Raw genomic sequence first — 27,308 nt, forward strand, 5'->3', positions numbered from 1 at the left:
AATAAGTCTTCCTGCAATCCTAATGTGGCTTTCTTCTTCATGTAGTATAGTTTCTTGGGATTATTTGCTCAGCATACACATTGAATAAGTATGCTGAAAAGATACAACCCTGGCACATAACCTTCCTGATGTGAAACCATGCTGTAACCCCTGTTCTTTTCAAATGACTGCCTCTTGGTTTATGTACAGGTCTATGTATGAGGACAATTAAGTGTTCCTGGATTCCCATTCTTTGCAATGTCATCCACAATTTGCTAAGATCCACAAATAGAATGTCTTTGCATAGTCAATAAAACACAAGTAAACATCTTTCTGATATTCTCTGCTTTCAGCAATGATCTATTTGACATCAGCAATGATATCCCTTGTTCCATGCCCTCTTCTAAATCTGCCTTGAATTTCTGGCAGTTCCCTATTGATGTACTGTTGCAACCGCTTTTGAATGATTTTCAATAAAATTGTACTTGCATGTGGTATTAACGATATTGTTTGATAATTTCCGTATACTGCTGGATCACCTTTCTTTGGAACAGGCCCCAATATGGATCTCTTTCAGCAGGCTGGCCATTGTCTTAGTCATCTAGTGCTGCTATAACAGAAACAGCACAAGTAGATGGCTTTAACAAAGAGAAATTTATTGCTTCACAGTAAAGTAGGCTAAAAGTCCAAATTCAGGGTGTCAGCTTCAGGATAAGGCTTTCTCTCTCTGTTGGCTCTGGAGGAAGGTCCTTGTCATCAATCTTCCCCTGGACTAGGAGCTTCTCCACACAGGAACCCTGGGTCCACAGGACGTGCTCTGCTCCTGGCACTGCTTTCTTGGTGGAATGAGGCCCCCACTCTCTCCTGACTTCCCTTTCCTTTTATCTCTTGTAAGATAAAAGGTAGTACAGGCCACATCCCAGGGGAAACTACGTTTTAATTGGATTAGGGATGTGACCTGAGCAAGGGTGTTACATCTCACTGTAATCCTCTTTAACCACAGGCAGAGATTATAACACATAGGAAAATCACAAAATGGAGGACAATCACACAATACTGGGAATCATGGCTTAACCAAGTTGACACATATTTTGGGGGAACACAAGTCAAGCCCTGGCAGCCAGGAAGCTGTCTTTCAAATTTCTTGACCTAGATGAATAAGCACCTCCAATGCTGCATCCTTTTGTTGAAACATCTCAACTGATATTCTGTCAATTACTGGAGCTTTTTTTTTTCCGTCATTCCCTTCAACACAGGTTGGACTTCTTCCTTCAGTACCATCGGTTCTTGATCATATGCTACCTCCTGAAATGACTGAACATCAACCAATTCTTTTTGTTAGAGTTATTCTGTTTTATTTGTTCCATCTTCTTTTGATACATTCTGCGTCGTTCAATAATTTCCCTGTAGAATCCTTCAATGGTGTAACTTAAGGCTTGAATCTTTTCTTCAGTTCTTTCAGCTTGAGAAGTGTCTAGTTCCTCCCCTTTGCTTTCTAACTCCAGGTCTTTGCACATTTCATTATAATACTTTGTCTTCTTGAGTCACACTCTGAAATCTTCTATTCAGCTCTTCAACTTCATCATTTCTTCCTTTTGCTTTAGCTACTCTATGTTCATGAGCAAGTTTCAGAGTCTCTTATGACATCCATCTTGGTCTTTTCTTTCTTTCCCGTCTTTTTAATGACTTTTCACTGTCTTCATGTATGATGTGCTTGACGTCATTCCACAACTTGTCTGGTCTTCAGTCAGTAATGTTCAATGCATCAAATCTATTCTTGAGATGGTCTTGAAATTCGGGTGTAATATACTCAAGGTTGTATTTTGGTCTCATGGACTTGCTCTAATTTTTAACTTCAACATGAACTTGCATATGAGCAACTGAAGATCTATTGCACCGTCAGCCCCTAGCCTTGTTCTAACTAATGATATTGAGCTTCTCCATTGTCTTTTTCCACAGATGTAGCTGATTTGATTCCTGTGTATTCCATCCAGCCAGGTCCATGTGCATAGTTGTCATTCGTTGTTGTTGTCAGGTGCCATCAAGTTGGTTCTGACTCATAGTGACCCTATGTACCACAGAACAAAACACTGCCCGGTCCTTTGCCATGCTCACAATTGTTGTTATGCTTAAGCATAACTGTGTTGCAGCCACTGTGTCAATCCATCTCATTAAGGGTCTTCCTCTTTTTTGCTGACCCTGTACTCTGTCAAGCATGATGTACTTCTCCAGGGACTGATTCCTCCCGATAACATGTCCAAAGTATGTAAGACGCAGTCTTGCCATCCTTGCTTCTAAGGAGTGTTCTGGTTGTTTATTTCTTCCAAGACAGATTTGTTTGTTCTTTTGGCAGTCCATGGTATATTTAATATTCTTCGATAACACTGCAACTCAAAGGCGTCAGTTCTACTTTGGTCTTCCTTATTCATTGTCCAGGTTTCAAATGCATAAATGTGACTGAAAATACCATGTGTGATTTAAGATTGTGTGAGAACTTCTCAGTGTTTATATGTGATCGCTCCCATAATTGAATTTGCTGTGAGTAGCCCATCAGTTGAAAGGGAGTTTCCTTGGGGGTATGGCCTGCATCCAAATATAAGCAGATGTTCTAGCTTCTTTGTTCATTCTGGATCCTGTGCTGCCTCCTGTTTGTCTGACTTCCAGCTCTTGGGACTTAAGCTATCAGCTTATCTGCAGATCTTGGGATTCGGATCCTGTGGCTGCCTCCTGTTCATCCGACCTCCAGCTCTTGGGGCTTGAGCTATCAACTTATCTGCAGATCTTGGAATTCGTAAGATCTTCACAGCTGGAGAACAGGACTCCACTCTCCGACCTGCCAATCTCAGGTTTGCCAGCCCCTGCGACTAGGTGAATAGAGAGAAGCCTCCATCCTGATACATGGACTTGGGATGTTTCGGCCTCTACAATCACATGAGCCATTTCCTTGATATAAATCTCTCTCTCTACATATACTTACATGCTTTACTGGTTTTGTTTCTCTAGAAAACCCAGCCTAAGACATCATGGCTTGGGTCAGGTGCACCTTAGTCTTCAAGGTGACAACTCTGCTTTTCAACATTTTAATAAGGTCTTTCACAACAGAGTTGCCCAATGTGACATGTCTCTTGACTTCTCGACTGCTGCTTCCATGGGTGTTGATTGTGGATGCAAGTAAAATGAAATCCTTGACAACTTCAATCTTTTCTCCATTTATCATGATGTTGCTTATCGGTCCAGTTGTGAGGATTTCTGTTTTCTTTATGTTGAGGTGTAATCCATACTGAAGGCTATAGTCTTTGATCTTCATCAGTAAGTGCTTCAAGTTCTTTTCACTTTCAGCAAGCAAGTTTGTGTCATCTGCATAACGTAGGTTGTTAATGAGTCTTCCTCCAATCCTGACACCCCGTTTTTCTTCATACAGTCCATTCTCTCGGGTTATCGGCTCAGCATACATACTGAACAGGTATGGCGGAAAGATACAACCCTGATGCACACCCTTCCAGAATTCCCTCGTTCTGTTCTAACAACTTCCTCTTGATCTGTGTACAGATTCCTCATGAGCACAGTTAAGTGTTCTAGAATTTCTGTTCTTCGCAATGTTATCCATAATTTGTTACGATTCACACAGTTGAATGCCTTTGTATAGTCAATAAGACACAGGTAAGCATCTTTCTGGTATTCTCTGCTTTCAGCCAGGATCCATCTAACATCAGCAACGATATCCCTGGTTACAGTTGCTGTTTATGTTGTTGAAAAAAGGTATTTGTAATGAAGAAGTCGTTAGTCTTGCAAAATTCTATCGTGCGATTTCCAGTGTTGTTTCTATCATCAAGGCCATATTTTCTTACTACCGATCCTTCTTCGTTCCCTACTTTTGCATTCCAATCGCCAATAATTATCAGTGCATCTTGATTACGTGTTTGATCAATTTCAGATTGTAGAAATTGGTAAAAATCTTCAATTTTCTCATCTTTGGCATTAGAGGTTGGTTCATAAATTTGAATAATAGGTTTATTAACTGGTCTTTCTTATAGGCGTATGGATACTATCCTATCACTGACAGTGGTGTATTCAGGATAGAACTTGAAATGTTTTCGACAACGAGTGAGACACCATTCCTCTTCAATCTGTCATTCCTGGCATAGGCCATATGATTGTCCAATTCAAAATGGCTAATACCAGTGCATTTCAGCTCACTAATGCCTAGAATATCAATCTTCATGTTTTCCATTTCATTCTGAATGATTTCCAATTTTCCCAGATTCATACTCTGTATTTCCATATTCATGGATGTTTGCAGTTGTTTCTTCTCATTTTGAGTCGTGCCACCTTTAGCAAAAGAAGGTCCTGAAAGCTTGACTCAATCCATGTCATTAAGGTCGACTCTAATTTGAAGAGGCAGCTCTTTGTCAGTTGTTGTCTGAGTGCCTTCCAATCTGAGAGGTCATCTTCCAACACTGTACTAGACAATGTCCCACTGCTATTCATAAGGTTTTCACTGGCCAATTTTTTCAGAAGTAGATCACCAGATCCTCCTTCTTAGTCTGTTTTAGTCTGGGAGCTTCGCTGAAACCTGTCCACCATGGTTGACCCTGCTAGTATTTGAAATACCAGCAACATAGCTTTCAGCATCCCAGCAACCCAGAAGCCACCACAGTACAACAAACTGACAGATGTGTGGGCGGATAATAATACAATAAAGAATAGTGAATCCAAACTAATTATAACAATTCACAGTTCTCAGAAGCAGAGGTTTTCCAGGAGGACTAGGGAAAAAGAGCAGTCCTCCGAAACTTGGAAAAAAAAGTGAGAGAAGCAAGGAGAGGTTGTACTGAGAGGGAGGAGAAGGAAGGAATGCTAAATCAGCCTAAAGGAAAGAAGAAAACAAAGGGAGGAAACAAAAGCAATACACTAATTCTCTGGCCATTCTAAAATTCTGCTGTGCTGGAGGCATCTGCTGTAATAAACACATTCGTATCTTTTCCAAGCTATATTTGGATTCTGCCCAGCAGTGATGCTTTAGGCCTGTCTTCACTCTCAGAAACGTTCTTCTGCTGAACTAACTTATTTTTAAGATTAATACTTCTTTTTACAGCAGAAAAAATACCCTTCATCACCCCTCCCTCTGTTTCTTTTTTGCCAAAAATGTAATCCTTTGAGACCTGTTGTAGGAAATGCAATGTATCCAGATCATGAAGTCTGAGCAAAACAAAATTCTTTTCCTAGTTTGCAGATTTTTTAGAACTTCTTTTGTCATTTACCAATGAAAAAATAAGATCTGAAGAAGTACGTTTTATTTTTCATATTTCCATAAGATTTTTTCTCTAGCAACAGTCTTAATACAATGAAAGTGGGTTTATTTGCATTCTATCAGAACTATCTGCAAACTGTCGTATCTGTAGTCTATAGCTAACATTTACATTAATCGTAAGAGTTATTCAAGTAACTTCTGATGTATCAAAGAAATACAAAAGTGCATTTGGTATGGTTTTTAGTATTAAGTATGCTTTATATAGTAAAACTTGCAAAAGCTGGAACCTGTGTAAGGCAGAAACCTGTCAAGAAGGAAAACCAAAATATTTTTCACTAAATAGCTATAGAAAAGTGGTGACTGTACCCTCAAAGGCAGAAAACTTGTGAGACTAGAAAATAATGCAGTACCGTCGAGTTCCAGCTCTCACAGGTTTCATTGTACTAGAAATTTTCAGAAGTCGGAGATTTATAAATAATATGTGAAAATTATTTATTAACCGTAACTCAACATTATAGTTAAGAAAACATGAACTTTGGATCCAGACGAAACTGAGTTGGAGTCTTGGCTCTGCCACTTGCAAGCTAAGTGGTATAAATCCTCTATAAGCCATATTTCCTTCACCTAAAAATGAGAATAATACTTCATTGACTTGGATTGGGCACTGCAAGGCAAATAGAGCATCTTGCACACAGTAAGAATTTAATAAATATTAACTATCATTGTTGTTGACTGCCTTCAAGTTGATTCTGACTCATAGCAACCCTATATGACAGAGTAGAGCTGCTTCATAGGGTTTCCTAGGCTGTAATCTTTATGGGAGCAGATTGCCAGGTCTTTTCTCCCTTGGAGTGGCTGATGGGTTCGAACCTTCGACCTTCTGGTTAGCAGAGGAGGACTTAACCATTGCTCCTTTAACTATCATTATTACTCCTATAACCTTCCTCTGGACTCTAGTTCTTCACCATGTTCTATTCAGTACCTAGGCTTATACAAGAAATATCAAGCTTGGACATGAAGGGCCCAGATAATAATTTTAAATTACTTGTTTTGGGGAAGAAGGGATTGGGGGCAGAGCTACTGTTAAGAGTCTGGTGGCAGGAGAGTCACAGCTCAGAGACAGCTCAGGAAATTCTATAGTTCTCCATTCTTTAATGTTCACTTTGTGCATCTCTGACTGGCTAGGTAAGTTAAGTTTATACAAATGGCTATTTTCGGGTAGTGTCCAACATATTTTCCTATTAGGTCACCCTGAATTTACTTGCCTTGGGCTTTTACATTTTGAAATTGGAAATAACAACTAGGTCTTCAATTTTATTTACAGTTAGATAAGGTAGGAGACGTTCACTTAGAATGTATAAGCCAAAGTTGGAATCTAGGAAAATTGGAAGTCGTCAAAAATTAAATGAAACACATAAACATTGACACCTTAGGCATTAGTGAGCTGAAATGGAGTGATATTGGCCATTTTGAATCATAAAATCATATGGTCTACTATGTCAGGAATGACAAATTGAAGAGGTATGACATCACATTCATCATCAAAAACAACATTTTAAGATGCATCCTGAAGTACAATGCTGTCAGTGATAGGATAATATCCATACATTTACCAGGAAGACCAGTTAATATGACTATTAATCAAATTTACGCATCAACTACTAATGCCAAAGGTGAAGAAACTGAAGATATTTACCAACTTCTGCAGTCTGAAATTGATCAAACATGTAATCAAGATGCATTGATAATTACTGGTGATTAAAATGCAAAAAATTGGAAACAAAGAAGGATTGGTAGTTGGAAAATATGGCCTTGGTGACAGAAACGCTGCTGGAGATTACATGACAAAATTTTGCAAGACCAATGACTTCTTCATTGCAAATACCTTTTTTCAACAATATAAATGGCAAGTATACACGTGGGCCTCACCAGGTGAAATAGACAAGAATCAAACTGACCATATCTGTGGAAAGAGACAATGGAAAAACTCGATTCATCAGTCAGAATAAGGCCAGGGGCCGACTATGGAACATACCATCACTTGCTCATATGCAAGTTCATGCTGAAGTTGAAGAAAATTAGAAAAAGTTCATGAGAGCCAAAATACAATCTTGAGTATATCCCACCTGAATTTAGAGACCAGCTCAACAATAGATCTGATGCATTAAACACTGATGATCGAAGTCCAGACGAGTTGTGGAAAGACATTGAGGACGTCATATATGAAGAAAGCGAAGAGGTAACTAAAAAGACAGGGAAGAAAGAAAAGACCAAAATGGATGTCAGAAGAAACTCCAAAAGTTGCTCTTGAATGGAGAGTAGTTAAAGTGAAAGGAAGAAATGCTGAAGTAAAAGAGCTGAACAGAAGACAAAGTAAAGTATTATAACGAAATGTGCAAAGACCTGGAGTTAGAAAATCAAAAGAGAAGAACACGCTTGGCAGTTCTCAAGCTGAAAGAACTGAAGAAAAAATTCAAGCCTCAAGTTGCAATATTGAAGGACTCTATGGGGAAATCGCTGAATGACACAGGAAGCATCAAAAGAAGACGGAAGGAATACACAGAGGCACTGTACCAAAAAGAACTGATCGATATTCAACCATTTCAGGATGAAGCATTATGATCAAGAATTGACGGCACTGAAGGCAGTGTTCCAAGCTGCACTGAAGGCACTGATGAAAAACAAGGCTCCAGGAATTGACAGAATACCAAATGAGACGTTTCAACAAATGGATGCAGCACGGGAAGTCCTCACTCGTCTATGCCAAGAAATTGTTAGCTACCTGGCCAATCAACTGGAAGGAATCCATATTTGTGCTCATTCCAATGAAAGGTGATCCAACAGAATGCAGAAATCACTTAACAGTATCACTAATATTACACACAAGTAAAATTTTGCTAAAGATCATTCAAAGACGGTTGTAATAGCACATCCACGGTGAACTGCCAGAAATTCGGGCCAAATTCAGAAGAGGACATGGAACGAGGGCTATCACTGCTAATGTCAGATAGATCTTGGTTAAAGTAGAGAATTTCAGAAAGATTTTTACCTGTGTTGTATTGACTATGCAAAGGCATTTGACTATGTGGATCATAATAAATTATGGATAACATTGTGAAGAACTAAGATTCCAGAACCCTTAAGTGTGTTCACCAGAACCTTTACATAGACCAAGAGGCAGTCGTTTGAACACAACAAGAGGATATTGCGTGGTTTAAAGTCAGGAACGGTGTGCCTCAGGGTTGTATCCTTTCACCATACTTATTTAATCTGTATGCTGAGCAAATAATCCGAGAAGCTGGACTATATGAAGAAGAACTAGGCATCAGGATTGGGGGAATACTCATAAACAGCCTGCAAAACGCAGATGACACAACCTTGCTTGCGGAAAGCAAAGAGGACTTGAAGCACTTACTGATGAAGATCAAAGACTATAACTTTCAGTATGGATTACATCTCAACGTAAAGAAAACAAATATCCTCAAAACTGGACCAATAAACAACATCATGATAAACGGAGAAAAGACTGAAGTTGTCAAGGATTTCATTTTACTTGGATACATAATCAACACCCATGAAAGCAACAGTCAATAAATCAAAGGATGTACTGCATTGGACAAATGTGCTGCAAAAGACCTCTTTAAAGTATTAAAAAGCAAAGATGTCACTTTGAGGGCTAAGGTGCACCTGACCTAAGCCATGGTACTTTTCATTGCCTCATACACATGCAAAGCTGGACAATGAGTAAGGAAAACCAAAGAATTGATGCCTGTGAATTATGGTGTTGGCAAAGAATACTGAATATACCATGGGCTCCCAGAAGAACAAACAAATTTGTCTTATAAGAAGTACAGCCAGAATGCTCCTTGGAAATGAGGATGGTGAAGGCTTTGTCTCATGTACTTTGGACGTATTATGAGAAGGGACTAGTTCCTGGAGTACAGCATCATGCTTGGTAAAGTAGAGGGTCATCAAAAAAGAGGATGACCCTCAAGGAGATGGACTAACACAGTGGCTGCAACAATGGGCTCAAGCATAACAACGATTGTGAGGATGGCACAGGATGGGCAGTGTTTTGCTCTGTGGTACGTAGGGTCGCTATGAGTCAGAACTGACTCGACAGCACCAAAAAACAACAACCAACAGATGTGACTCAAATAGGTATTAGGGAGGGATTCATCATATTTGGATTGATTTCAAGACACTTTACAGGTTATTTCAGTTGTTAAGAATGACATCATGGTGACCCTTTGATACAAAGGTCACTGAGGAGAGGACATCAAATGGTAGGCTGCGGTGAAGGGGTTCATGGCCTTCATTCTTAGTCACTGCTATTGTTGGAATATCCTATTTTGGTTCTACTTCTGCTTCGACTATTGAGTTTTATTTTACTCTTTAATTTTTTTTCTTCCAAAAATGTACCAGCTAGACAAGAACCCCTGGTTTAAACTTCTGAGTATACATTCTGGCTTTTAATTTAACAAACAAGATCTTTGAATAAAAAGCACCTAAGTAAACAGTAAACAAAGAGTAGCCCAAAGTTATTCATCAACTTTGAAATGATTCCTCTGCTGTCACAGCTGAGTAATTGATACAAAAGTCCATTAGGCAGTATGTTTCTTGAAGGTAAGGAACAACTTACTCATCTGCGACTCTTTAACAGGGCTTGGCACACCTAATAAATGTTTGCTGAATGGAGAATGAAAATACCATAGAAACAATGAAACATAATATAAATGTAAAAGATTACATTATTTTTCACAGTAAAAATAAACCTAACTTAAACCTGGCTGTTAAGGTACCACTTCGAGAATGGTTTTGTCAGATGTATGCACATCCATGTTCATTGCAGCTCTTTACAATAGCAAAAAGCTGGAAGCAACCAAGGTGCCCATCAATGGATGAATGGATAAATTATGGTATATTCACACAATGGAATATTACACGTCATTAAAGAACAATGATGAATCTGTGAAACATTTCATAACATGGAGGAATCTGGAAGTTTTGCTGAGTGAAATAAGTCAGCTGCAAAAGGACAAATATTGTATAAGACCACTATTATAAGAACTAGAGAAATAGTTTAAACAGAGAAGAGAATATTCTTTGACGGTTACAAGGCGGGGAGGGAGGGAAGGAGGGAGGGAAAGGGGTTTTCACAAATTAGACAGTAGATAAGAACTATTTTAGGTGAAGGGAAAGACAACACACAATACAGTTGACATCAGAACAACTGGACTAAACCAAAAGCAAAGAAGTTTCCTGAATAAACTGAATGCTTTGAAGGTCAGCGTAGCAGGGGCAGAGGTTTGGGGACCATGGTTTCAGGGGACATCTAAGTCAATTGGCATAAGAAAATCTATTAAGAAAACATTCTGCATCCCATTTTGGAGAGTGGTGTCTGGGGTCTTAAATGCTAGCAAGCAGCTGACTAAGATGCATCAATTGGTCTCAACCCACTTGGAGCAAAGGAGAATGAAGAACACCAAAGACACAAGGTGATTACGAGCCCAAGAGACAGAAAGGGCCACATAAACCAGAGACTACATCAGCCTGAGACCAGAAGAACTAGATGATGCCTGGCTACAACCGATGACTGCCCTGACAGGGAACAGAACAGAGAACCCCTGAGGGAACAGGAGAGCAGTGGGATGCAGACCCCAAATTCTCGTAAAAAGACCAGACTTAATGGTCTGATTGAGACTAGAAGGACCCCAGAGGTCATGGTCCCCAGACCTTCTGTTAGCTCAAGACAGGAACCATTCCTAAAGCTAACTCTTCAGACAGGGATTGGACTAGACTATGGGACAGGCAATGATACTGGTCAAGAATGAGCTTCTTGGATCAAGTAAACACATGAGACTATGTTGGCATCTCCTGTCTGAAGGGGAGATGAGAGGGTAGACAGGGTCAGAAGCTGATGGAATGGACACAAAAAGAAACAGAGGAGGGAAGGAGTGTGCTGTCTCATTAGGGGGAGGGCAATTAGGAGTATATAAAAAAAATTTTTTTTTTTTTGGGTATATAGCCAGGTGTTTATAAATTTTTGTATGAGAGTCCAACTTGATGTGTAAACTTTCACTTGAAGTGCAATGAAAATAAAAAAAAGAAAGGCTTCGTAATTTAAAGAAGCATGAATTACATACATACAAAGTGAGAAGGAACTATTAAGTTTCTAATCTGGGGTGGGGGAACCTTAAATCTGTGGTGGCTGTGGCATAACAAATTGCCAAGGAGCTAATGTTAAAAGTGGAAAATCTTGGATAGATTTACAGTAAGTAAAGCTGTAAAAGAAAAGCATCACTTTTATCTGGGCAAATGAAATATCCTGCTCTTTTTTTTTTTTTTTAGGAGAATGGTAAGTATACAGAACATCTTTTTATAAGAAAAGAAATACACATTCAGTCCTTAAAAATAATGAGGTATTTTTGTTATTACAGAAGGATTTCCAAGAAGTACTAGTAAATGAAAACATCAAAGTGCGAAAACTGTGAATGGTTTGATACCTTTTGCAAAAATACAAATAAAAATGAGAATTTTATGATTTTTTGCCCCTTAGGAAGGAACCAACTGTTCAGAGGAAAGGAGGTGGAGGTGGGAAGGGGAGCTTTTACTTTGCATTTTTTATCTTTCTGTACTATTTACATTTTCTAACCATGTATGTGTATTACTTTTATCTAAAAGAAAAATGTTCATCTAATTGATGGAACTGTGGCCAATCTGACTTTTTATTTATTGTTTGCTTCATTAGAAAGAGTACTTTAAACTCCTAGGGGCCATGTCAATGTTTTATTCCTTTTGCTGCCCATGATGTTGCCTTTGTATGCTGAGATGCTCAATAAGTTTTTATTGCATTGAAAGAAAGAAAGAAAAAGGCTAATAAATGCTATTAAAAATTTTTAAAAACTAAGTATAAACAAGCCAAACAGCTGTGTCCACTTTCTGAAGCAATGCTGAGCAAGGTCCAGGAGTTTATACCGGCTGAACAGTATGAAGATAGCTCATCTGCAATTTGTGGCTAGAATAATGCAATTTACATCTACAGAATTTTCCTGAATTAACAAATCCACTATGCACCAGAAATAATTTCCCATAAGACAGAGATTTAGAAAGTGTCCAAGAGTCAGTGTGATCCTTCCTCCCTAACTCCCCCTTGTCAATTATTAATTCATTGCTTCTTTGCTCCAAATTCATCTTGTTTTGTTCTGCTTTGTGATTGTGGAATTGGACCTTATAAACATTTCACCTTTTCTAGCTAGTACAACTTTAAGGTTGGTTAATGAAGGGTGCTGAAGGGATACTGCAGGAGGAAGTAGCTTCTCTTCCTGGGCTGGTATGCTTTTTCCTTCTTGCTCCTGTGGCATATGCCTGCTAGTGGTGTGAGTTTGGAACACCCAGAGATTATACAAATTTCAGCGTCACCCCAGATGGTGGCTTTCTATCAAGTTTCAATGGCACCCTAGAGAGCTTCACTGGAACCCTATTCCAGAAAATCTTGTCAGAACCCCAGTGGGTGGTTTCCTGCTCCCCAGCCCTGGTCTGCGACACCTCAGCAAGCTTCTGTGTCATCCAGTGGCCACAGCAACATCCCCTCCAACAAGATCTGAATCTCAGCCTTGGTGGGAAGGGACCCTCTTCCAAGTTTGCTCCTTCCCTGGGTGCTCTAAGCCCTAGAGGTAGTACTCGCTTCCTAATTTGCTATTCCTGTATTCCTTAGAGTCTTCCTTACCTCTTAGTAGTTAATCCCGTTTTTTTTTTAAAACAGTTGCTGTAGAGTCGATTCTGACCCATGGTAACCCCATGTGCGTCAGAGTAGAACTGTGCTTCACAGGGTTTTCAATTTTTTGGGAAGCAGATCATCAGTCCTTTCTTTTGAGGCACCCTTGGGTGGACTCAAACCTCCAAACTTTTCAGTAGCACCTGAGCACATTAGCCATTTCACCACCCAGGGACTAATCCTCTGTTACTACTTAATAATTCTGTATATTAAATTTTTTCCATTCTTATTACTGGTATGGTATCTGGCTCCTCACTAGACCTTAACAGATTTATAACCAAACCAAGCCAACAATAAAGAATTAAATCCATAAATTCAACTGTAAAACATAAATCTGTATTATTACATTTGATAACAAAGAGAAACAGTATGGCATTTAAGAGAACTTGTTAACTTACTGCATTTAAAAAAACCTCACAAAACTAAAAAGACTACACAGTGTTTTTCTAACGTATAAATTAAGCTAAGCTAGAACTACATTTCTTCGAATTCCCTTCCCTGTGTGATTCCTGGTTAGAGTTGGCCACAAGAGAAATTAGCCTTAGATATGAAAGGAAAAAGGAAGCAGCAGCAGTAGGCTTTGAATGTCAGTATATAGGGTTGCTATGAGTCGGAACCGACACCACGGCAGCTGACAACAACAGGGGCTGGGCGCCGCACTGCTCATGCACGTTATCACTAATCTGCTGGCTCATCTTGTTGATGTGGGACTGGAGTTGGGCCCATAATTCCTCCAGTTCCTGCTGGATCACTTCCTACCATTTCTCCTAGTTCAGGGCCAGGCACATGTGTAGCTCCACGGCCAAAAGTGCTTTTGCTTTTACAGGTCACCTGCATTGTTGAAGTTGGAGGCAGTAAGAGATAGAAAGGATTCCAGTTTATCCTTGTTCCTTCCTGTTTCATGTCCAGCTCTTCTTCCTAACCATTGGCCCTGATGACCTAAAGCAACTTCAGGCCCTCAAGCAGACTCCAAATCAACAGCCTTCTATAAACTTCTTCCCAGTTTCCACAACTGTGTAAGGTCTGGTCCCTATAATAATTCCCTTATTATACATGGTGGTTCTGCAATGATCAAACCCTCAATGACACACAACATAAAATAAACCAGCTTATAAAAAAGCCAATCATAATTGGCTTGAGGTGCTTGAGCAATTTTCTGTTGTCAGTTCTTATTTTCTCTTTCTTCTTATTTATTTCCACATGATTTCTAAGTTTAAAAAGTATCTTAGATGTTTAAAGTGGGAAAAATTCGAAATGCCATTTTCTTTAACAAATGCCCATGTGAAAGATCTAGTTTTCTAGCTACTCCGAGATATGGAGACAAGTTTCCTAGGTAGCTTAGGACTCAGGAGAGTCTGGTCTATTATTATAGTAGTGTTCTCCACACTGGCAGGAGAACGAGATAAAGAACTAAGGAGTTCAGGGAAGAAGGCTAGTATGTACAGGATAAAGGAAATCTGGAGTGGGCCTGGAGCTGGGTCTCAGCTGGGGAGGGAAGAACAAAAGGTGATACCCAAGATCCAGTCAGTTGTCCTGAGTGTCTTTACCCAAAATTCATTTGTTCAGGATTTTTGAGATTTGCCCTTGTTTCCTGAGCTTGCTCAGTATTATTTGCCAGTTCTCTGAAGCATAAACCTCAAATTGCACTTTTAGTTTTAGAAGAGCATGAGATGGGAAGTAGGAAGAGACAGAGATGAGCAGTGACTCAGCAGCAGAGAAAGAGCTCCTGATTATGGAGAACCTTTGAGTTACACCTTTAACTCAGGGACTGTGAACAGATTATTTGAAGTAGATTTAAAAAGAAAACTGAACTTATACATAAATATTCACCGGGTACCTACTAAATGCAGAAAGGTAGCTAGCTAGGCTTTACCAGTTAGGAATGGTGGATGAAACAAAAAGGCTGGGCAGAACAAAAACAGTAAGAGTATATTGTTAGCGTCTAAAGGCATGATTACTTTATAGCTAGGATTCTACCTGAGGCCCATCATTTGGTACCAAGTTCCCTACTAAAACTGATCTGGGAATAATTAATGAGCTCTCCTGACTCAGAACCCATGAAGTATGTAGTAGCTCAAGCCAGGAGTCTTTCATTACCACTTCCTTGAAGTCCTGGGCCCCCTGAAACTGACTGTGCATGTTGCTGAACAGTGAGTGAGCCTGACTGCCACGGGTTTATTGTTTCCTATTGCACATTTCAGAAGGACATAGCAAACGTGCTGTTCAGAGTGTGGTTTTCTAATTCCTTGCATGTCTCTCACAACAAAAGAGAGGATAAGAAGAATCCGCTAGATTCCTTTGCCAAAAGAACCATCTATAAAAAGGAAGGGATAGGAGAACTGTAATAAATGACAGAACTCAAAAAATCATTTTGAACATTCCAGGGAATTCTCAGAAGGTTTGTAGAAATTCCCAGTGAAATTAACCTCTTACAAATACAGTATATCTAATGTCTGCCCCCATTGAGTCAATTCATTCATGCAATAAACATCCACCAAGTGGCACTGGGATATAGCAGTGAATAAGACAGATAAGCTCTCAGGCCATGGAATTTACTTTCTGATGCAGGGGGTGGGGAGAACAGTCAAACATATAAATTAATCAACATGTAATATAATTTCAGATGGTGTAATGTGTTATAAAGGAAAATAAAGCAGGGAATAAATGGGTGAGGGTGTTATTTTAGGAGATGATTTAATGTTCTATATTATATTTCCTACACATAGCATGCAGTACAGCAAATGGTATAAAAATATAACCACATATGTGTCTTAAATATGCTAAGGGACAGAATTCATGTACTCTCATGATAAATAAACTGAATACATTTATATAAATCATGATGAGCTTATATGTAAACTGAGGAAACTTACCCTATAGAAAGCACTGGTCAAAGGGAGTAATGCTGCAGCAATGTTATATTCTTCTAAACTTGAACAATCCTTAAAGAAAACAAAGACAAATGAGCATTATGAGGACCTTTATCAGAAATCACATATATATAGAAACCAAAACCTGGAATTCATTATTTACTGTCCCGTGGGATTTTTACTTTTATTCCAAATTGTCACTAAGGTATAGTTCAGTAAGTTTGAAGACAAGAATACTGTTCTTGCAGAACATTCTTTGGGAAATGAGGTAAAATACATTTGGGAAATATATTTTTATCGTACACTATTGGTGAGTAGCTATCTTTACTTCTCTGCTCTATAAAGATGGAGTTAAAAGCTGTGTAATTCATACAAATCTTTTTTTTTTTTGAGGCGGTTTAGCATATTTAACAACTGCATTTCATTGAGTCTAAGATATACAATATCTCTGAAAATGGGAAGCATCATCTGATGGCACCCTAAAATTATGACTGGCAGTATTTTTTCTTTCTCAGTGGTACATAAAAGGGCATCTTGTTATTTATGGTGTTTTAGATTTAGGCAAGAAATATCACTGATGCTAAAACCATTGAGTGAAGTGTTGGGGAATAGATCAGTCAGAAAATCTCAAAGTATCACTCACAGACTACCATTAATCACGAAGGGAAAAAATATCTTTATAAAGAGATCTGGTGGTCACCACCTTAACCAAGTGGTTAACACAGTATCACCAATAGTGAGACAATCTGACATCATATGCTTTTGATGTGATGCAAATAAGAAAAGCATATCATTGCCTATGTAATATTCTTGGCCAAAACATCTAACCTCAGTCTTACCCTGAGAAAACAATGTGGGATATTCTACAAAAAATTGGCCTAAAAGTCTGTGCCATGAAAAACAAACAAAAAAATCGTGAAGAGACAGTTCTAGATTAAGAGAATAAAAAGATATAGCAACCAAATGCAATGTGTAAATGTTGATTGGACCTTGGTCCCCAAACAAATAAATGCACAATATCTCTTCTGGATATTTGGATATAGTTCTATTAACAGTCCTTCCTGTCCAGTTGTTCTAGTAACCAGTCCTTCCTGTTTGGCAACGGTGCACAATATGAGCCACAGGGAGGCCAGAACTGGAACACTCCCTAAGGCCAGTGAAAGCTGCAACAGACACCCCTTCCTAGAAGGCAGGTATAGTGATTATAGCTCTAGAGCTGGGATCCCTCCCCCACTGCCAGATTAGTCAATGTAGGCATCTCCGTCAATATACAAATTCCTTAGTCATCAGTTACTCATGGTTATATGAATGGATTTTAAATTCACGTAGCTGGGATCTTAGCTATCAATTGTTCTAGTGTAATTTCCCCATTTTCCAGATGAGAGCAAATAACCCTAGAAGTTAGCTATAGAGCTAGGACTGGAATCTAGATTTATCTACCTATCAGTGTGGTGCTTTTCCCTCTAGATGCTGCCTTTTGTACTTGATTGTTTTCCTCCTATTCTTGAGGAAGGATATGAGTTTTCTGAACTTCCAGCACCACTACTGAAGTGGGGGGGTGGGGAGTTGCGGGGAGGAACAGGCCTGAATAGGAGAGGAGTAGGAGGCTTACAGCTGTATGAGTTGCCAAAGATAAGGGCTTTAGAAAATAAGAGGAAGAGTCAGAAGACAAAGGGAACACAACCTTGGCCTATTTCAAAACACTGCTGAGGCTTGCTACCACTCATCTGTAATGTAACTATGTTGTGGAATGTACGAAGTATGAATCTAGGAAAATTGGATGTCATCAAAAATGAAATGGAGTGCATAAAGATCGATATTCTAGGCATTAGTGAGCTGAAATAGACTGATATTGGCCATTTTGAATCAGACAATCATATGATTTACTATGCTGAGAATGACAAATTGAAGAGGAATGGTATTACATTCATCATCAAAAAACATTTCAAGACTTATCCTGAAGTACAACACTGTCAGCGACAGGATAACATCCATATACCTACAAGGAAGACCAGTTAATATGACTATTATTCAAATTTATGCACCAACCACTAATGCTAAAGATGAAGAAATTGACAAAAACTGAGGCTTGGGAAGGGGATAGGTAAGTGCTGCCCTGAGGAAAAAAGGAGGAAACTTTCACATGTCATAGCCCAGAGGTGGCCATCCACTCTGAAGCTAGTCTTGTCTAGCATAAGTACATCTGGTACTAGGTGATCTGCTGAAAGAATTCTCAACTGAAATCTTATACATTGTCATCTCTGAAAAACAGCTGTAGAATGCAATGAGTGTTCAATTCCAATTAGTATTGAAACTATAAAACAACACAAGTCATATCCACTCCACTGAGAATTAAATTTCTCAACTCACCCTAATATCTATTGATAGGTCATTTGATAAGCATGGAGTTGACCACATGCTAAAATCAATTCAAATTAATAAAGATATAGAACATGAAAGGCACAGTACTTGGCTGATTTACTTTTTGGCAGGAGAAAAATACGTAATTTTTTTTTCATTCCATAAAGCTGTATTTATATAAGATTACATCATTCCAATTTCTCAAACAAATACTCTACTATCAACAACGTCTAAAAAGAAGTTAAAGTGGACTGCTATAAGTATTCTGAGGAAAATCCTTCTAAGGGAACCAAGGTAGGGGGTTAGGACAGTACGGAAAACAGATGAACTTGCTGTTATGTCTGGCCTGCTTTTTGCAAGTTACACTGCTCCCTATCTTGCCCCAAAGACTTATTAGAGAGACATTTCTTAGATAAAGGTCACTTCTGTCTTGTTAGCAATTCCGTCCTACTGTAGAAAATGGATGAATTCCTGGGACAGGATGCTAAAGTATTCCTTTAGGCAAGAGAGCATGCTAGAAGAGAAATTTTCTCCGTGCTACTAGTACTCACTTTTTTATTTAATCCTAAGTAGAAAAGTAAACTGTCTCTTAAAATTTAGGACATAAAAGCATTTAATAATGAGTTACAATGTGATAAGTATCATAATATCTGAGAAAATACTGAGTTTTCCAAGTGTCAGAAATAGGTCAAAGGCACTTTAAAGGGAGAACACAATCTAAATGAGGCAAGGCAGTGCAGTTTTGGACTGATTGTCCTGTAAGTCACTGAAATGAGCAGAATTCTGAAACTTAACTCAGCCCTTCAGGATCTAATCATTAAGAAGTCATTCCAACTTGTTTATCATGAGTGAAAGCCACCACCAGCAGTTAATTTTATGTCATATATTCCAGGAATAAAAATCTAAAGGCACTGGGAGGATTTCTGGGCAACTTGAAGAAACAAATTTTATTTTCCTTTTCTAACAGAAATAGTCTAGAAAATACAAACATACAAAAGATCTGTATTAGCTCTATAAGCTCAGGAAGAGAAAGAGTCAAATATTAAAATAACAAGAAATCTCACTGCATTTAGGACAAGATTAAAGAGGGACACCTAGAACTATGTTGCAAATCACTCCCTAAAGAAATGATGTAGATTCCAGACAACTAGAGGAAATCTCTGGTCCCACAAATACTTCCAGGATTCAGAATAAGAGATGGAAGAGTGAGAGACCTATGCAAAGCAGGCTTCATTTGGACCCTTTCGACAGATGCATATTAATGAAATTTCAGTACAATTGCTGTTATGAGGATTTAGGGATCTGGTGAGCAAAAGACTGTGGGCGTTGCTATAAAAAGGTATCTTTTTGAGGTGGCATTTAGTGAGCAGCTGCCATTATGAAACTGAGCCTGAAGGCCCAGCAGTGGGAGTGTTATTAAACAGTGGGCTACAGGCGAGGTTGCATCATTGGTTACAGCTGTGGAAGAGCCTTTATAAACAGAAGTGATTCTTCATTGAAAACCCAGAGCCACGAGTGGCTATCCCAAGGATCAAGCCAGCAATGGTGGGTAATGTTATGTTTGTGTGTGTTTCCCTCAAGGGAACAGGGCTTTTCTTGTATTCTGCTATATTTGGTTAAGTGGCTGACACAGTGACCTTGCCCAAAGCTGGATGAAAACTGTTGAGAGAAGAAACTTCCTGTACATGGAAGGCAGAATAAGTAAGTTGAATGTACGTCTAACTGGAATTTCAGTAAAAGAGAATATAAAGGACTGGCAAGAGGCAGTATTTAAGAATACAATGTATAAGAATTTTCCAGAATTAACAAAAGGCATGAGTCCTTAGACTGAAGAAACACAATGGGTCTTAAGCACAATAAAATTAAAATTAAGCACAATAATATTAAAATAAAATCCCTAGACACATCATAGTATAACTGTGTAATAATATTAAAGGCAAAGAAAAAAATCTTAAAGAAAACAAGAGCGAAGAGACCAATTACTTACAATGTGGAAACAACAGACTGATAAGATTTCTCATAACAGCAACAATAGCGAGCAGAAGACAACGGCATAATAACCTTAATACAATTATTCATGTATGACAGCAAAATAAAGACTATTCAGATAAACAAAGACTGAAAAAGCTTACAATTCAGAGATCCTTGCTGAAAAAAGCCCTTAATGGTTTTACTTGAGTAAAAAGGAAACTGAACCCAGAAAGAAAGAGAATTCAGGAAACAGCAGTGAGCACGAAAGTGTTAAACATATGGTTTATTCCAAATACACACTGCCTGGAAAAACAGGTGTTTTTTTTTTAAAAAGGTGGAATAAAAATACTAAATAAGAGTGACAAGAAAGATGTGGTATGGGTGATGGTAACTGGAGTTAAATTGTTCTTAGGTCCTTGTATGTCTCAGGAGAAGGATGGGAATGTTGATGATTTTGTTTGTTAAAGCCAAGTATATACGTAAAGATTAAATGAATGGAAATGGAACACAGAACTTTTTAACAAATAAAAGAAAACCTCAATCAAATAGAATGGAAGAAAGGGGAAAAAGCCAAATTAAAACATGATGTCATAGATTGAATTGTGTCCCCCCAAAACATGTGTCGACTTCGTTAGGCCATGATTCCCAGTACTGTGTGGTTGTCCTCCATTTTGTGATCTTCCTATGTTTTGTAAATCATAACTTCTGCTTGTGGTTAAAGAGGATTAGGGTGGATATAACACCCTTGCTCTGGTCACATCCCTGATCCAAAGGGAGTTTTCCTAGGGTGTGGCCTGCATCACCTGTTATCTTACATGAGGTAAAAGGAAAGGGAAGCAAGCAGAGAGTTGGGGGATCTCATACCACCAAGAAAGCAGCACTGGGAGCAGAGTGCGTCCTTTGGACCCTGGGTCCCTGTGCCTGAGAAGCTTCTCAAGCAGGGGAAGATTGATAACAAGGACCTTCCTTCAGAGCAGACAGAGAAAGCCTTCTCCTGGGGCTGATGCCCTGAATTTGGACTTGTAGCCTACTAGCCTGTGAAAGAATAAATTTCTTTTTGTTACAGCCAGCCACTTCTGGTATTTCTGTTACAGTAGCACTAGATGACTAAGACACATAGAAAATAAAAAATAAGACAGTAGAAGTATATCTAAATATATGGTTCATCACATTAACAGTAAATGGATTAAACTCCTTTAAAGTTAAAAACACAGGGACAAAAAAAAAAAAAAAAACAGGCAAAAGCTAGACAAAGGAAAAATAACCAAAACCCATTGCTGTCGAGATAATTCCAACTGGTAGCGACCCCACAGGACAGAACAGAACTGCCCCATAGGGTTTCCAAGGTTGTAATCTTTAAGGAAGCAAAATGCTGCATCTTTCTCCAGCAGAGCACCTGATGCATTCGAACCACTGTTCTTTTGGTTAGTAGCCAAGTGCTTAAGCACTGTGCCACCAGGGTTCCTCCCAAAGGGAAAAAAGAATAGCAGTAATAAGTCAGACAAAGCTAAGTTTAAAAGCAAAGAGTATGATTAGGGACAAACAGATTCATCATTTAATAATAAAAGATAGATATAAGAACTCTGAATTTATATGTACAACAAAACAACCTCAAATACATGAAACAAACATTAAAAAAATATATAGACAAACCTAGAGCCATAATGGCAGATTTTTAACATGCTGCTCTTAGAAACAAATCAAATTGATAAAAATTAGTAAGGATAGAGAATATCTGAGGGACAAAATTAGCAAATTTTATATAATGGACATACCTAGAATTCTGTACCAAATAAAGAACAGATTAAAAAAAAATATATATATATGGAACATTTTTTTAAAAAGATCAACTTTTGGGAGATCCTAGGATCACACATCTACACTGTCTTTCCTATAATAACTACATCTCTGGCTAACTATACTGTTGATGAGAGGAAGCTCCTCTTTATGGAAGTATTTTGTTACTAAACAAAACAGAATTAGAATATGATCATTATAGATTCTCTAACAAATTAACGGATCTATGCACATTACATAAGTAGAGAGACAACATAAAATGCTTCCCAACAAAGTACAGGTAGTCCTTGACTTATGATGGGGTTCTAGTCCCACAACTCCACTGTAAGTCGGTTCTAACATAAGCTGAATACCTCTTTTTTTTTTTTAGTTTTCATTATTATTGCCTTTTACTATCAGTATCTTTATAAATCCGATCTTTGAACATCTGCAAGTGAACATCTGAGAATGATAATATCACCAGATTGTGTGCTACAACACTGTATGTAGTACACATTACTAACTATACCAAGCCAAAACCAAACCCATTGCTGTTGAGTTAATTCTGACTCATAGCGATCCCATAGGACACAGCAGAGCTGCCCCCTAGGGTTTCCAAGGAGTGCCTTGTGGATGTGAACTGCCGACCTTTTGGTTAGCAGCCACAGTTCTTAACCACTATGCCGCCAGGGTTTCCTTAAAAAAGGATTGTTCTAAGTATGGTTCATTGTAACTCAAATATGTCATAAGTTGGGGACGACCTGTACATACAACCACCTATGAAGTAGTATACCTGTCAAAAAATAAAATCTGAATCTGATCAAGCTCTTAGATTGAACTACCAATTTACAGGAAACATAGGTAACAGATGAATATGTTAATCAGACCACGGGGATTCAATAAGCAAAATACAGACTGTGATATATTTGATAGGGCAAACAACTCCTGAGCCCTCAACAAATAAACTGCAAGGGGAAAAACAAAATGGATGGGAAACGTACAGATTAAAAGGGACATAAGACACATATCAACTAAGTATAATATATAGCCCTTATTTAGATCCTGATTCAAACAAACTAACAAAATATAAAAATATAACAAAATATTATTTGATGATACTGAAGCTTTTTTTTAATTTGGGGGAATGATAATGCTATTGTGGTTATGTTAATAAAGAATCTTTATATTTTAGAAATATACAATGAAAACTCTATGAACAAAATGATAAAATATCTGAGATTTACTTCAAAATAATCTGAGGTGGGGGCAATGAGGGGAGATGTAGATGGAAAGCTTGGCTATGAGTTGGTAACTGCTGAAACTGAGTGATGGGTACATTGGGATTCATTATAGTATTATCTTCAGGAACTAGAAGTTAGGTGAGAAGATTTCCTCAGGATTTTCTATATAGAATGATAAAGGAAAGGGAAATAGCCAAGACAGTTAAAAAAAAAAATTTTTTTTTTTTCCTAGAGCTATACAAGTAAAAGAAAGAAAGAATAGGGCAAAGGCAATATCTGAAGAAATGATGGTTGAAAATTTTCAAGAACAGATGAAAAAGCCAATTAATAGACTCAAGAGGGTCAGGGAATTCCAAGCAGGATAAATAAAAAGAAATTCACATTACAGTTAGACTGCTGAAAACCAAAGACCAATAGAAGATCTTAAAAGCAGCCAGAAAGAAAGGAAAAATTACCTTCAAAGGAGTGATAATCAGACTGACACTGATTTCTCAAAATGGAAAAGAGAAAGCTGAAATAGCCGTTGACATCTGTCAACCTAAAATTCTACATATTCAAACTAACAAAACTGAACAGAATTTTACCAATAACCGACCTTGTTGTAGGGAACACTAAAGTATGTAATTCAGAAAATAGACACCAAATGGAAAGTCTGAGGATGTAAGAAGGTTACTGAGTAAAGAAAGTGATAAATATGTGCATAAATCTAAACATACAGTGATAATAATATCTTTGGGTACAAAGGAAAATTAAGACACAACTAAAATATACAACCACAGTAGCACAGAGATTAGGAGGGGTAGGCTGAAGTTGAATTTTGATAAATTCGGTAAGCATTTAAAGCTTCTATGATATCATTAATGGAACAGAAATAGTTATAATTTCCAAACTTGTAGACAAAAAAACTGAATGAGAAAACAGAAACAAAAAACTCAGCCCAAAAGAAAATAAGAAGAGGAAAAGCAACTCAGAAAAAGAGAAACAATCAGAAAAGCAGAGAATAAGATGGTAGAAATAAATACAAATAGCACAAAAGGACCAAATATTCTGATTAAAAAGACAAAGCCTGTCACTGAATCAAAACCCAGAACTCAAGTATTTGTCATTGACAAAGACATATCTACAACTTAAAAAAAAAAAAGGAGAAAAGTTAAAAGAATAGAAAAAGATACACTAGGAAAATACCAAAAGAAGTTGGGGTAGCTATATTAAGAAACAAAATAATCTTTGGCAAAAAGCATTAATAGAGATAAGAAGGAAACCCTGGTGGCATAGTGGCTAAGTGCTACTGCTGCTAACCAAAAGGTCGGCAGTTTGAATCCACCGAGCACTACTTGGAAACCATACGGGGCAGTTCTACTCTGTCCTGTAAGGTCGCTATGAGTCAGAATTGACTTGATGGCAATGGGTTAATGGGTTCAGAGATAAGAAACACTATATAATGGTAAGTAGCTCAACATACCAAAAAGATGTAACAACTTTAAATGTGTAGAAACTAATAACTTATCTTCAAAACACATAAAGCAAAAATTGACAAATATAAAGCAAAATAGTAAATTCACAATCGTAGCAAGATATTTTAATATACCTCATTCAGTAATTGATGATCAAACAGGTGGAAAAATCAGTAACCTATAGAAGAGTTATAAGGCGTACTTCAAAAGCTAGAGGAGTGGATATATACATAGAACACTGTATACAAAAACCCTGCTCGCTGGAAGTGAAGAGGACTTGAAGCACTTACCCATGTGAAAGCTGGATAATGAATAAGGAAGGCCAAAGAAGAACTGACACCTTTGAACTGCGGTGTTGGCAAAAAATATTGACTATACCGTGGACTGCCAAAAGAACAAGCAAATCTATCTTGGAAGAAGTACAACCAGAATGTTCCTTAGAAGTAAGGAGGGCGAGGCTATGTCTCACATACTTTGGACCTGTTGTCAGGAGAGATCAGTCCCTGGAGAAGGGCATCATGCCTGGTAAAGCAGAGGGTCAGCGGAAAAGAGGAGGGCCCTCAACAAGATAGACTGACACAGTGGGTGCAACGATGGGCTCAAGCATAGCAAGGATTGCAAGGATGGCGCAGGACTGAGCAGTGTTTCGTTCTGTGGTACACAGGGTTGCTAAGAGTTGGAACTGATTCGACGGCAGCTAACAACAACAACAACATACAAAAACCCACTTGATTTAATGGACACTTTTTTCTAGTACTGTAGCACTATACGTACAACTCTTCATATGGATTTAGAAAAACTGACCATATACAGGGCCATGAAATTAAGTCTCAGCAAATTTCAAAAGATTAATATCATACAGACATGACTGTCAGACCACAATGCAATTAAGTTTGAAATCAATAATGCTTGTAAAATACTTAAAACTACCTGGAACATAATAAGCACTCAGTAAATATTATTGTTAGTATCTCCAAGGCAAGAAAATGCTTAGCGTATCACACTGCATTATAATTACCTACTTACTTGTGTTTTCTCTAGTAAAATTTAAGATCTTTAAGGGCAAGGACCACATGTCATTTGTAGCACTGAGTAAGAAGCAATATCAATGTTTATGGAAAGCTGTTGAATGATTTATGCCTTTTAGGTCTTAGATTTCCAGAATGAGCACTGAGAATAATTAAAAGGATAAGACTCCTTTGAATAATAATTTTCATTTATTCACCAAGTATTTATTGAATACCTACTATGTGCCAGGTATTTTCTAGCTAATGAACTCAGGAAACTCCTTATCCCGGCCAAGAAAAAAGACGATAAACAAGAACACAAAAATGTGTGGCTGAATGAAACACATCCTTAAATTTGAGGGACAATCATGCTCCTTCGTGGTATGTTTCTGGGACCTCTATTGGAGTCGGGTCGCTGGAAGCAATCTTTCATTTTGAATTCAAGAACATGAGTTTTAGATATAAAAATGTGACTATTAGAACTACCTCAGTAATGTCTCTCCCAAGGTAACACCTATAGAGATGAAGATGTGTGTGTGTGTGTGTGTGCGCACACGCGTGCACGTGTTAGAAAGCCAGAAAAAAATGATATGAATGAGAATTCCCTTCAAAGAGATTGGTAACATCGCCTGAGAGATGACTGTGAAGAGAGTCATTACCTTGGAGTCACATTTAGTTTTGTATTTTAAAATATACCGAGGCCATGTAAATGTCACTTTTTTTCTTATGTGGTATCACTGCATGGTCTCCATCATCTCCCAAAATTTTATAAAATAATCCCAGAACACTGCAGAAGTGTGAATCATCTTTTTCTTCTTGACTTATTCCTCACCCCCTTGCTTAGGACATTGTTATGCACAAGAATGCCATCCCCTGTGTCCTAGCACATCTGAGTTTCTTTAACAGAAATGCCTTGCATGTTTCTGAAGACTGTCATGAGGCCCAAGGCAATAAAGTTCAACAGGCTTGAGCTGTAATCTTCTCCCAAGGAAATGGTTGGGATGCCAAGATGCCTTTTGATTTTGATTTCACAGCAGGGCTTCATTTGTAATGATGCTGTCCAAACTTTAAATGACACCAGCTGTGATATGGAGCCACACACTCTCATTTATAAAAATTTCCCACTAGCTAAAAAAATTAAACAATGGGGAGTTTCAATCCATGACCAATTAGCAGGGGACAGGCAATCATAAAACATTTAAACTAGAAGAAGCTATTTATTATCTTACAAAATGTTTACACATTGTAGTGCAATGTCTCAAACCTGTGTGCCAGTCAAATGCTGATTGCAAAATATAAATATAAAATTCTTTGCAAATCACGTTAGAGACATTCTAAGTTAATTAGGTTGGAAAATGGAAAAATTTTATAACAATAATCCTATGACTATTGACATAGCAATAGCATTCCGGAATAATGCAGTTATCTATTGGGGAAATCAGTCTGTAAATACACATCCTGAAGTCCCCTGTGCTTGGCCACATAATAGCACTACAGTTACAAACATACCAGACAGTTTATAAACTTGCAAGGACTTGAATACTTACCCACTTGAATACTTATACATGCTTTATTCTGAACTTTGCTATGTAGTTTAACTTTCCTGCTCCAACTGAAGAGA

The 27,308-nt window shown here is 38.0% G+C and overlaps 1 protein-coding gene across 7 annotated transcripts in view; it reads right to left on the bottom strand.

The window, feature by feature from the left end:
* Window positions 1-27,308, bottom strand: part of SBF2 (SET binding factor 2) — a 519,656-nt gene that overhangs the window by 140,308 nt on the left and 352,040 nt on the right. For all 7 annotated transcript variants that reach the window (XM_049890356.1, XM_049890355.1, XM_049890357.1 and 4 more), the window contains one exon: window positions 15,881-15,949. In XM_049890356.1, the coding sequence (XP_049746313.1) occupies window positions 15,881-15,949 (69 nt within the window). The remainder of the gene's footprint in view (window positions 1-15,880; window positions 15,950-27,308) is intronic.

This window comes from Elephas maximus, chromosome 7, assembly GCF_024166365.1.
Source record: "Elephas maximus indicus isolate mEleMax1 chromosome 7, mEleMax1 primary haplotype, whole genome shotgun sequence".
Classification (NCBI taxonomy): domain Eukaryota; kingdom Metazoa; phylum Chordata; class Mammalia; order Proboscidea; family Elephantidae; genus Elephas; species Elephas maximus.